The sequence below is a fragment of the Enoplosus armatus genome, chromosome 1 (assembly GCF_043641665.1).
Source record: "Enoplosus armatus isolate fEnoArm2 chromosome 1, fEnoArm2.hap1, whole genome shotgun sequence".
NCBI classification, from domain to species: Eukaryota; Metazoa; Chordata; class Actinopteri; order Centrarchiformes; family Enoplosidae; genus Enoplosus; species Enoplosus armatus.
The window spans coordinates 7030463-7044436 of record NC_092180.1 but is presented as its reverse complement, the minus strand read 5'-3'; the positions used below and the strand labels follow the sequence as shown (position 1 = coordinate 7044436).

The 13974-nt window shown below is 38.9% G+C and overlaps 1 protein-coding gene across 1 annotated transcript in view; it reads left to right on the top strand.

The window, feature by feature from the left end:
* The window catches only part of LOC139291220 (A disintegrin and metalloproteinase with thrombospondin motifs 7), a 66839-nt gene that overhangs the window by 16826 nt on the left and 36039 nt on the right, over positions 1-13974 (top strand). The window contains exons 6-9 of the mRNA XM_070913225.1: positions 1056-1180; positions 2703-2852; positions 5309-5452; positions 11090-11234. Coding sequence (XP_070769326.1) covers positions 1056-1180; positions 2703-2852; positions 5309-5452; positions 11090-11234 — 564 coding nt within the window. The remainder of the gene's footprint in view (positions 1-1055; positions 1181-2702; positions 2853-5308; positions 5453-11089; positions 11235-13974) is intronic.

The window sequence follows — 13974 nt, the reverse complement described above, 5'->3', positions numbered from 1 at the left end:
ACATTTTGTGAAATGCACTTATTTGCTTTGCTGCTGGGAGTAAAATGAGAAGTTTGATACCACCCTCATGTCTGTATGGTAAATATGATGCTAAATATGATCACAAGCAGCCAGTTAGCTTAGCTTAGCATTAAGATCGGAAATACGGGGAAACAGCTAAATTTCAAAATAGGATAATCAAAGGCCAGTGAATTATTTTGCTCAGACATGTTGATTAAAGTCTGTGCCATATTAGGGTTTATGGTGCCAATTAAAACATTGTAGATAAACATTTTCTTTGTAGATAAACATATGAATAGAAACATGTATATAGTTTCTATATGAAACTACCTCTGAAAGTCAAAGCAACCTGAATGTTGAACCAGATTAGCCGTGACTGTCCGTTCTGTCCAGCAGGTATTTTATGAATGAAACCTGTATACATACAGCTTCCTGTTTGCATTCATATTCATAATGACTCATACTAAAGTTACTCTAGTTCAAAATAATTTCTGCCTTTACATTGTCGCCAACAGTCAACACTTATCATATAGAACTTAAATGTTTACTGTATTTTCCTTTACAGCAGCAGACAATAAGATACAGATGTGAGTAAAATAAATACAAATAAACAGAACTAAAGCTAATACAGGTGCTACAAATGAGTAAACACTGTCAGGTTAAAAAAGAGAGATATGATTATGTGCTTCACTACTTATTCTGATCATCATGTGTACAAATTGAGAAGCATACACAAGGAAACATACCAACTGTAAAGGTTGGCGCAAATCACTGCTGCCAAAAATTTAACAACCTTTTACCTCCCGAATGACTATTATGACTGTTATTTGGGCCCACTCCATCGAGTGATGGACGTAGCCTTGTAGCTGATTCGCACCAGAAATGCAACCTAAAGCAATTATTTCGTAGCGTTTTCCATCAAATAGAACCAGTATTTTTTTCTTTGCTGTGCACCAGTGGCGGCCCTTTTTGCACACTTATAGTACATTAGCTGCTAATTTTTATATTTGTTTGTGTTCTCTTCCCTTTCTCTTAATGTGACATGTGGATAACAGGATGACTTAAAGATCACACACCATGCCGACAACAGCCTGAACAGCTTCTGTAAGTGGCAGAAGAAGCTCAACATGAAAGGAGACGAACACCCGCTGCACCATGATGTGTCAGTTCTGCTCACCAGGTAAATAAAAACTCAACTCACCAAGCTGTCTTTATTTCCTAACCACGTCTTCCAAGAGAGTATGCATCTCTGAACAATCTTACTTTACACTTTGATTTCTGACAGTTATGTCACCAGCTGTAGTGAACTGTACTGAATTAATTAATGATCTCCACTGCATTCACTAAATAAGTTGCCATTGTACCGACCCTTTTCAATATGAAGAGGCAGTGTACCAGCTATACATAAAATAACATAATTTTCAAGATGTTTTATAATTTCACTTGTTTCAGCTTGTGAATCACTTTCACTCCTTAGCCAGGGCACATTTATTAAACCACCCAAATGTGCGCATGCGCCGACCGTGCATGCAGCCTGTTACATTGGCTCCTGTTTGTTTTCTTATTTTTCTTTTCTCCTTTATTCCTTTATCATAACTTTGTATTTTAACTACTAACTTTTTGAAGTTGCGCCCTCTCCTAACATACTGGCAGAGAGAGTTCTGGTACTTTTTTTCACCCTAGAATTACTTTCGGTCAGACATGGTACAGTCGCGCAACATCTTCATGGCCGCATTGTTTACTCCAGAGATCAGCTGATCGCTCTGAAGCCAGCCGGCTTGGAGACCAGAACATCGGAGATCCCCTGTAATTTCCCCTGGGGATCAATAAAGTATTTCATGATTCTGATTCTGATTCTTTATTCATCCCAAGAGGACAAATTCGGTTGTAGCAGCAGCACGAGGACAGAAAGAAGTACAGATAAATAGACAAGGTAAAAATTGTAAGATAAGAGGTTTATAAAACTAAAGCAAGAATAGAAGTAAAGACTGAAACTATACAAGAGCAAATTAAAGACAGAAAAGGTGAGGGTGGTATCATGTCATTAATAGCAAGGTCAGCAAGTCTGGTATATGTAAAAAGCGTACACATTAATTATATGTAGTATGACTAAGTAATAATATTTGGCGTATGTCTGTATTAATATAGAAATATGATATAGTAAATCAGTATAACATATTAATATAATATAGTATAATATAGTATGGCATATAAGACATAGTAAATATATATGAAATATATAAATAAGTCCAACGAGAGACATTGCAGAGTGAATCTCCATTGATTAACCTGTTCCATAGTCTGTCAATACAAACCTTTCACTGAACTTCACAGGGCTCCCAGCCCTTCACTCCTGTTATTGCTAAAGCTGAAGTATATCTTTGAACTCCGAAAGGACTGTATTAAGGAAACTTAAGAAGTTTCTGTGCCGAGTTCTTGTTAACTTTCACAGAGGAGCAATAGAAACCGCCCTGATTGGAAACATTATAAACTGACGTTGGATGTGCACAGCCCAGGACTGGAGGGTTCTGCAGTGGGTGATTAAAACCACCCAGAACATCACTGGTATCCATCTACCGAGGGTCAGTGATATTGGTGAGGTGAGGTGTCTGAGCAGAGCCTACCATTGCCGTCTACCATCGTTTCTATCTTTTATTGTTTCATCCGATATCTGACCAACACTCCACCGTCTCTTTTCACAGGAAGGACATCTGTGCAGCCATCAACATGCCTTGTGAGACTCTCGGTCTGTCCCATGTGGCGGGGATGTGTCAGTCGCATCGCAGTTGCAGCATTAGTGAGGACACGGGCCTCCCATTGGCTTTCACTGTAGCTCACGAGCTGGGACACAAGTAAGGTTTCACTGCACACACACACACACACACACACACACCACACACATTATAATATTCAGATAAAGTTGCAGGCCCTTCCTCTCTAGCCCGGCAACGGTTGATTTTTTCTGTCTGAACTGACTGTTGCTAGCGGATTATATCAACTGTAGTAAAGCTAGCTAATTAATCTGGCACTCTGTTGCTCATTACTGCTGTTTTATCACAATTCTTTCAGCCTCTTAATTACCGTTTTTGAAATTTGTGCTTGAGGCTCGATGTTTTGTTTTTGCTTAAATGACTTAACAGACATAGCAATTAAAGGAAATAAATTGCGTTCAAACAAACTCATAAGCTTTATCAAAAAGGAACAAAAAAACAACACAAAAAACAAAAGCCTTATTCCAAAGGTAATCTCAAGACAGCAAGAATCTAATTATATTTTAAATAACCTATTAGTGTGTTTAATTAATTGTTTAATTAATTATTTGTGTTGGCTCCATTTGATTTTCCCTAGTAAGATGCCAGTTCTGCATGGGTTAAATGAAGCTCATAATTAATAATCCATAGCAACTAGTTAGCTGAATTCACCAGTGTTTGCTGCTCAGATAAGCTCGCAGCCCTCCTTGTACAGCTGTTTATGATGGTTTATGTGGGAGGACTTTGAGGAAAAATGTAGAATTTTGAAGAGATATGGTTGTCAATTTATATATGACTGTCACTGCTTGTTTGAATGTTGAATTTGTTCGCCACACGTGCCACATTATTCTCAACACTCAGCCCGTATTGTAATGGTGAGGAATAAATCAAACTGTAATACAGAAGTCAAACGGACAAACCTTCGACCGAGAAAATGTGCTGCACACACCGTTTACCTTCTACTCTCTTGATCCCTTGATTATAATCATATTCTCTTCAGACTGATTCAACTTGACTTCAATCAATAAAAATCAGTGTGTGGTTGATAGCTTCATTACATTTGTTCACCTTGATTTTTGTGGTCTAGCTGAGCCGGAAGCACCTTTTTAAAATCTTATCCTCTCCTGGTTGGCAGCTAGTCCTGAATATATGTTCAGGCTGTTTGAATGCATGAACTTTGAATGCATGAACAAGTCCTGGATTGACAGGAGCCCCTTGTGAATACCAAGCTGGCCTTCCGACAATATAGGGAGAAAAATGAATTCACTGAGGCTCAAACAGTCAAAGGATAGACTGCGGTTGTTTTCAGCATTCGAAAGTACAGAAACAGCTTAGATTCTTGTTTCATCTTTGCTGCTTGGCTTGTAGGTCTATTCGATTTACTAAAGGTACTAAAAGGATAACCAGCGGAAGAGATTTTGTTTTTCTATGAGAAACTTAAAGCTACTGCAACTGGTAACACTGTAAAGGGGCTTGTTTCTTTATTGACGTCGTAAAACTGGTGATGTAAAAAGCTAAATACGATCCAGAACCATACAGACACAGAGGCTAGCTAACTAGCTGCTAACCGAGCTTCAGAGAGCAAAGTGGTGTTTTATTACGCTGGGAAAAAGCCTTTGACTGAGCTTAACATTACAGCGGCAAGTAATATATTAGTTAATCACTATTACCGGACAAAAGCTAAGTTTCATTTTGTAGTTTTGGTGTATTCTGAATTCACATTCATGCCTACTGCTGATAAAATATGCCAGCAATCTGTGTCTAGTTAGCTAACAGTTGCTAGCTAGAATTTTACCAAAGAGGACAAACGGTGAAAGTGATTTTGTTTTTCCATGACAAACTTAAAGCTACTGCTTGCAACTAGTAGCGGCTGTAAAGGGACTCATTTCTTTATTGATGTCGTAAAACTGGTGATGTAAAAAGCAAAATACGATCCAGAACCATACAGACACAGAGGCTAGCTAACTAGCTGCTAACCGAGCTTCAGACTGCAAAGTGGTGTTTTATTACTCTTCGAAAAAGCCTTTGACCAAGCATAGCAATACAACGGCAACTAATACATTAATTAATTAATATTACCAGACAAAAGCTGAGTTTCATTTTGTAGTTTTTGTATATTCTGAATTCACATTTATGCCTAACTCACAGCTGACAGAATATGCTAGCAATCTTTGTCGTTTTAGCTAACGGTTGCTAGCTAAAATTGAGAGACCGGATGATGTAACCCTCTTCCTTGTTAAAATGTCAAATGCGGTGAAAACAAGCGCAATGTTCACTTTCTATTTAATGAAATGTTGACCCTCAAAAACATTATAAGTTACTACAAAATTCATATGGACATAAGCTTAATATTACAAGCGTCAATTATCATCCCTCCATGTTTACAGTGTCAGATTAGTTAATGCTCAAAGCACATATAAGGGCTGAATTTATCTGTTGAAACATATATGTTTGTTTGTTTGTTGTTGCACGCAGTAGCTTTACCTTGAAGTACGTGTTACGTGTTGTGCAAACTCACTTTAATTTCCCTCTGTGTGGGATGTGCTTTTATGTCGCAGCTTTGGGATTCAGCATGATGGCAACGGTAATGACTGTGAACCCATTGGGAAACGACCTTTCGTCATGTCTCCACAGCTCCTGTACGGCACCTCCCTGCCCAGGTGGTCACGCTGCAGTCGCCAGTATATCACCCGCTTCCTAGAGTGAGTGCCACACATGCTGTTCGACGACACTGCTGTCTGACTCAATTTGTGTGTTTAAGTTCAAGGTTGCCTTAGCCCACAACCTTTTAATGCATCCACTTAAAGGTCCATATACCATATATTGTATATACAGTATGGAGATAGGCCAGGGATAATACCTGACAAAGTGTACGGTCCACGATTGTAGTTGATGACTTTTTTTCTCCTGATACCAAGCAGTGATCCAATACCAGTGCTCTCTTTTTCCCAAATTGAAAATCTGTGTAACACTACCTCACTAAGTAGAACTAATTTGGATCAATCCTTTTCATGGTGGATGCACACTGTACTATTTTGTGCATATTATTATGTTGTGCATGTTGTTTTACTTTTATTTTAACATCTGGTCTTTTATTAGATTATAGATGAAAATTAGCCAGTTCTTTGTTTCTGTTGATCTACGAGCATTTTCCCAGTCAAATAAACGAAAAAAATAAAATACATTCTTATATAAGGTAACATGAAGCTGTAAATGTACATTACTTCTTAATTATAAGTAGTGATGTTTATACAACAATCATTCTTTTTAGGCGTTTGCATAGCCTAGTTTAATTATATTGTAGACAGCTTGTAAGACTGCATCGTTAAAATTCAACAACCTCAGTAAAATGTATACCTGAGGACAGACACACCATCGTGTTCAACTTGTGTCATACATGTAACACACAGTTTCTGCTGTAGTATTACTGGTGTTGTGTACACATACAGACCTTGTAAACAACATTGAGCTGCTGTGAACAACAGTGTTTAGAGCTGCAGCAGCTGCCCTTGTTGTCTTCGGTTTAATGACACGTGTCTACAGCTCTTCGTTTGATCCCTTTTCCTGTTCTACCATTCACCTTTATTGAGCTTTGTTAAACATGTTCTAAAATCTATTTTGTCCATGCAATGTATGAAACGACGAGTCAAAGTACTGCATTTGGTGATCGTCCAGAATTCAAAGAGCAACAGTTTCATATGTTTTATCTCTTATTTTTTTTGGTGTTATAGTAGCATGGTAACAAAGAGCAAATAATTAAAATAGTTAATTTTGATAATTGGAAGGTTTATTCATTTTACAGGAGCTTCTAAACCTTTCTACAGTTAGATCAAAATATATGCTTATACTGTGTATCTGTATGCTTGTCTACATCTATTTACAGTATGGCGTGTCTGTGTCTGTCAACTAGACAGTCAGCTGCTACTGTCAAAGACTTGCACAGTGATTTTGGCTTGAACAGGACATGTGTTGAATGTCTGAAATAGTTCACTATAGTTGCCCCAGTTTCTCGGCTCCGAGCATCTGGAATTCATTCAGTGGGTGTTCAGCTACTTGACAGCATTGTAGCTTCTTGACTCCACTGTGGAAAAAAAGGGCCCGCAGGGCGATATTTACACTCGTGGGAGTTTGCTACACAAAGGCCACTGGTTTGTGTGTGTGTGTGTGTGTGTGTGTGTGTGTGTGTGTGTGTCTGAGCGATGGTAATTAAAAGAGAAACAGAGAGAGCTGTCCCAGCACTTAAAGGGTGAATGAATCATCCTTTGATCTCCATCTAGAGTGTAGTATCTCAACATCTACTGGATGGATTGGCACAACATTTCGTACAAACATTCATGATTGCCAGACGATGAATCCCAATAACTTCTCCTCCTCCTGAATATAAATGACACTTAAAATCTGTTTATTGCTGACAGAACACGGCAGACTGAGACACCAAAAAGAACAGCTAGAGTTAATCTGGTTGTGATCCAGAATAACTTATTCTACATTATGATAAAAAACATTTATAATGGTCTAAATGAAAGAAAAAAAAATACCATTATAAAGCCCTCAGTGACTCAGTCAAGATGACCATTGAAAGGAAAAGAGATCAACATGATGCCTTCTCCCCACCCACCCCCTTCCCAGTTGGTGTGTCCCTGTTTTTGTCTTTAGTCTTCTTTTTTTCTCTTTCAGTATCTGTCTCTCTTTTGACCTCCACATCCAGCTAGCCACTCCAAAATGCTAAATTGATCATTTTCTTCACATGAGGCTTGACTACCGATATTTATCCTCCATCTCATTCTTCTAAATGCCAGACCACCCCCCCCCCCTGATTTTTTCTGTTTTATCTCATTCACTGACTGCAGGACAAGGCTTCTATTGTATATGGCTTTAGTTGTCCCACAGGCCTCTACTGCCCGTGCTGCTTCAGAGGTTCGTAGGTGTTATTTTATGTGGAATGTAGAGGGTCACACTGAGCTGAGTGGTTTAGATATTATCACATAGATGGGCTACTCATAAATAGAGCCACCCTTTAATGTCCAGAGAAGAATTCCTGAAAGACCATAAGGGCCAACCTGAAAAAAACGAATTTAAAATTAATTTAATTGCTGCATAGAGGATCCACGGAAACAAACAGCTACAGCCTGGATGTATCTGACACATAACATATATTATACAATCATGTATTGATTGTAAATTAAAGATTCAGGAAACAGTTAATTAATTGGCATAAACAATTCCAGGAAAGCTGGCTTTGACAAAGGCTGCAGTAGAACCTAATTTGCCCTCTGAGCTGCCTTTCAGTCCAGACTCACTCATGCAGAACATTTTAATTGCTGCTGTTCAATAGTCAGTGTGAGGTCATCTCAAATTAATGATTTTGTTAAGTGCTAAACAACCAGCCTCCATATGTTTAAATCTGATATATTAATCTTTTTTATCTCGTAGGGGGAAAACATTCTCTATAGACGTGTGACAGAAATTGACAAAATGTGTGTATAATTACAATATGGGAAAAATTTAATGGCATTTATATCTTTAGTGGCATGGACTATTGTGATTACCACCCGACTGCAGTTCAGTAGAGCGTTTTAACATCTTTCAGCTCATTGTTTTGGTTTTATGGATCACAACTTTATTGTTTTTGAACCTGAAACTCTCACTGCTCTCAACAGTGTTGTTTTTGGATGCAGCAGGCAGCTGTTTACAGTAAAAAAAAAAAAAAAAAGCTCAGATAAACCCACTGTCCTGTAACCAAAATTGGGCTTAAAGAAGAGTGAATATTGGACTTCATCAGGTGTCCAGAAACAACCCCAATTAAACGCTATTGTTGCTTCATGTCTGCTGGATGTGTAAATAGGCATGTTTGCCATATCAAAGATGATAATATGAGTGTACAACTTGTTGCGCTGCGTCCTTGATTTATTCCAGGTGGAGCAGTGCAATGCACAGAATCACAGAAAACCAATGAGAAGGTATGGTTTGCACATAGTTCCTATCCAATATAATCTTTTTATTACCACCGTACACGCATAATGAGGGACAGATCAGAGCTCTCATTATGGTGATGTGGGTGTCAGATAATTTTCTAGTGACAGCCCCAAAGAATCATCAAAGAACTTGACAATACAATTATTTCACATTGTGAGGCCTTTGATTCCAGTAGATTAGGACTCCAATTCATTCCCAGATTAGTAGATTGTAAATGTATGTTTGGAGTTTGTATGTTGTAACTTGACTTACTTTGACTTAAACCTCTTAACCCCATTTGGGGGCATAGGGTGTCCACCAGAGCTTGCCATCTCACTCTCTTCTGGGTCTGGGCTTTTGCTTCCTGCCCACTTACTATTATTTTCTCCTTGAAGCATCGAACGTCTCCAGGTGTTTCTCAGCCTACCCGGTTTCCTCTTTCCCTGTTGATTGTAGTCCAGGGCTTGTCTTGTGATGTTATTTGTGTCCTTCCTAAGGGTGTGATCTATCCATTTCCACTTTCTTCTTTTGACTGTAGTAGCTATGTCTTCCTGGTCCAGTTCCTCATTTGTCACCGTAGCTTTGGGATGTAGCATAGGCTTTTGTTAAAAAACACCTACATCAAGCTCGTGAGAGCCTTAGTGGTTTTCCACATCTCAGAAAAACAATGTTGTAAAAACACGACATCTTGTCAGCTTTTCTGTATAAACTGATTGTCCACACAGCTGCTAAGCAGGAAATGATTGAATAACTTTCTAATTTTTGTTATTTCCTTACCATTTTTGTAAAACATGCATTCTGCAAGTTATAGATAGATAGAGTTCTTTGTATTCGAGTTCTCCAGTACACTTGAGGTAATACAGTTTGGTATTAATACTGTAGAGCCTAATTTTGTGCTGCTTTCACAATTACTGTGACTGACAGAATTCACAGTGTAATTGGCTATGGTAATGGAGAACTGTAATGAGACACTTAACTAAGAATTTAGCGATGCCCTTTGCTGTGTTCCATCCTCTGGAGGTCGTTCAAAGGTGATAATGTTATATGTTTTCCCAAAGTTAATCTCATAAGCAGTTTCAGACTGTGTCAGTCCAACCATCCATGTTTTCACTGTCAGTAAAACTATTTTCAGTTCAACAGCGCTAATGGCTGCATTGTTATCGAGTGGGTCACAATTAAGCGGTCAGTTTCAGTGTCTGGAAGAATGGGCTGTTGCATTTTGAAACACTACAGGCAATTAATAGAGTACAAAAATCACCTCAGTGTTTGCTAACATTAACCAGGTCAGTCAAAATGTATTTCTTCAACACTATCAAAACAGTGTGCCATTAGGGTTCTTTTCTTGCATGTAGAAAATAATTTATACAAATTAAACGTATTATTTTAACGTCATCAACACATCGTGGCTCAAACGCCCACTTACTGCCACACATGCATGCGCTGGTTTTTCTTGGAAAGGATAATAAAATTAATTTCAATCAAATCCCTTTTTCACAGGTGACTTCAGTTAACCCGCAGGTTTTAATTAGACGGATACTTTTAATGTACTTTTGATTGAACATGATTGCTTCCGCTGAAGACGTTGACGAACACCGAAGCAATCTCTGCCATTTATGCAAAGGATAATTATAGTTTGTCACACATTTTTGGGGTTTTGTGCAGACATACCAACATGTAGATTCAATCAAAATAACAAGCTTTAGTCTTGAAGATATGAATCTCACCTGTTCGTGATGTTCAATGCATGTAGCAGTCAACATACTTTTGCAAGATGGTAAGTAAAAAAATGTTTTTAGCCAAGCTAGCGGTGTAGCCCAAGGGATGGCAATGTCAGTCTGTCCAACACTTTGTTGCAGACTAAAATATCTCAACAACTATGGTGATAGATTTCCATGAAATTCATGGATCTTTGACTCCCTGACTTTCCGGCTAGCACCACCATGAGGTTCACATTGGTTGTTTTGAAATGTTGTGAAATTTCTTGACAAGTATCGGATAGATTGCTATGAAATTTGGTAAAGACCTTCAGGGGATCAGAGATCAGTTTGTTGTCAGACAGTAAGGCAACATGGTCAGTGTTTTTCAGATTGTCTGTTGATGAAGATTCTTGTTGCATTCATTTCTGTTATTCATTGCAAGCAAATCCTTTTGCCTCGGCCAGAAACTTCAAGTGCATTACATTTGGGATACAGGGTATTTCCTGGGGAAGACCTGCCCATCTCTAGGTTTTAATGACTAATGCAGTCTTTGTAAAAGCTTTCATGGTAGCAGTCAGCTGTAGAAAGATTGTAGAAAAGTATTCTTATTTGGATAGAAATGTTGCAGAATGGTAGTGTGTGTTTTTTTTTCTTTAATCATCCACCCCCTCCTCCCACCCCTCACAGTCGCGGCTGGGGCTGGTGCCTTGATGATGCCCCAGTGAAGGATAAGCTGTCTCTGAACTCGGTGCTTCCTGGAGCTCTGTACAGCGCTGCCCACCAGTGCCGGCTGCAGTATGGATCCGCGTCCCTGCTCTGCGACGATATGGACGTAAGACTCTATAACAACAAATACTCCCCTATTCTACTGTTCTCTTCTCTTCCCCACTGTTCACTTTTGTCGTCATTTGTCGCCGCATTGTTAACTGCAGTACACATGGCTTCTTTAATCTGCTGGTCCACAACATGCACTATATGGACTATTTCAAGTGTTTTGAGACTGAGGGCATCTTTTCTTTTTCTTTTGTGGATGGACAACAGGAGGTTGTACATGTGTGGTCATTATCTGTATACTCGCACACACCTGCTGACCAGCTTGACAGTGAATTATGGCACCAAGGTTCGAGCGATCCCAGTGATTGTACTAAAGGTTTTAAATCCAGACGGGGGATCAGAACAGATCCCTCTTTACCAGTGTCACCAGATATAGTATAGTGTAGTATATATAATAATATAGATTCAATAGATCCTCGTCTTACAATGGTTTTTACCAGTTGTAAGGTTGACATTAGTGTTTTCTGTGCTATTCTGCTATTAGCAATTCATAAGATTATTAATTCAGATGACATCTTAACAGCTGAGTGTGTCCTTTCAAATGTTATATCTCTGAGAGACAAGTCTATCAGTAATGAACTCATCTCTCAATCTCACCATTCAGACTCCCCCCATGCGACTTATCCTATTTTTATTAACCCAGACAGACTGGACATCGAGGAGAGATGACACTGATTGCACTTGCTTGCACTCAGACTGAAAGTGGCATTGACTTAAAAGACCACAAGAGTTGCTGTTGATGTATTCCTTCACATACCAGTAAACAAATAATATACTATTCAAGAAGTCCAGTTTGAGTAGTACATCAATGAGTTTAAGGCTTATCAGACATTTGAAATCCAAGAACATTTCAAACTTAGACATCTAAAAGTGAGACTATGTAACTTTGGCTGAACACCAGCCACTGTGGCCAAAAGTCACAATTACAGGATAATGCTAAAATATATGCTCTTTTTCTTTTGGCTTTGCATGACAAATCAAAAATAGCAATGTATGTGGCATATTATAACATATTGTGTACAGTACCATAAAGGGATAATGCTCATACTAATACATAGCTAGTATAGTTTTTGCTTTGTTGTTATACTGTCTCTCCCTTTCGACAGCTAGACGATAACATTACTGAATGAAGATTACAGATTACATTACTTCAGAGAGTGAAACTGAATGTTTTTAGCAGCAAAATAAATCCATACAAAGCCACTCGTATGCACTGCTCACTTTTGTCCTCATTTGCTCTTTTTTATATTGTCCTGTCTTTTGTTGTCCTTTTGTCCTTACAGCAACTTCTTTTTGCATTTGATTTCACCTGACTAAACCTTCTACTCTTAAAGCTGTCATTATGAAGAACTATGAAACTCTACTTTTGCCAGTGTTGTGAAAAACTCTTGAGGCCGGGTTATGCTCAAAAAGAGAACTAGTTCCTACGACATGTTGTCTGAACTCCACACTCGAAGGATGAGTGAAGAGTCAGGCGTCATACAGAGGGGTGAGAGGCTTTTTTTGGTTTAAATTCATTCATAGTGTTGTTCACATGAAAAGTGGCAGAAGTTGTTGTGTCAAGAATAAAAAAAGAGAGCTTTAGAGAAAAGTTCAAACCCTGGCTCGCTTCTCAACTCCTCACAGCTGACCAGTGTGAATGTCGGATTGTCGGTTTCGGAAAGTTACTAAGCCGACGTCGGAAAGGAGAAGGGGGAGGGGGTTTCTGAAGCTATTCGACCATCCAACAAGCAGATCTGATGTGTTTTTCTAACAGCCCAATGGTATTATTTTCTTGACATACTGTATCTCAGCATGGCCAGACAAACTACCCTCCCTTTGTAGCACAGGAAACCCCCCCCCCCCTCTGCATTCATTAATCCTACATGAGCGTGACTTAAACTCACTGCATAAGCAAAACCCACATCTTACTGTGTAGCTGTTGGTGGTAACACGGGTCACGCATGGCGTGAGGCAATTACAGCGACTGGTTTGAGGTTTTGTGAAGATTAACCAGCAGATGATTAACAAGGCTTGAATCAGTCTCAGTATTCGAGCTCACTGCTGAAGAAGCTCGATGCAGACACATTTTTTGACACAGGGTTTTCATAGATTGACTCCTTTCAGGAAGTCTTTCCGGTTTCATGTTTGAGTAAATAGTTTGTAAGACTGCTGTGTATTGTGGCTGGAGCATAGACGGAGACCACACACATGTATTTTCCCACCAGCGTTGTGCTTCCTCAGTAGCGACATAGTGTCTCTATAAATACAATTTGTTATAACGTTTGCAGGTTTTACAAGCACCCACCAGGATAGAAAAACAACTGTGGTTACAGATTTACAACACCATCAGACTGCTTGTTGTTTTGAAAATCAAATTAGAGTGACTCCTACCCAGTCATGAATTCCCAGTCACTCTGTTTCTTTTTCGTAGCATGGTTACAAACTACTTGAAGTTTAAAGGTGCCCTGTGGAGTTTTCATGTAAACAAACATGTTATGTTTGTATGGCGTGTAGACTTGAGACATAACCCACGTGCTGAATGCATTTCCATCCTCATTAAACACTTTGAACACACTTTTTTTTTTTGAATAGTTTAAAATGTGCATATAGGAGTAGAATATAAAGCAGGTTTAGTTTGATCTTTCTGTTAATGAACCGGATTGTATTACAGTATAGGACCGTCATGGGTTTTCATCTGGGTATCCAGCAGGTATATAGTGGCACGCTGATAGAAACCAAAGACGTGTCGTTTCTGA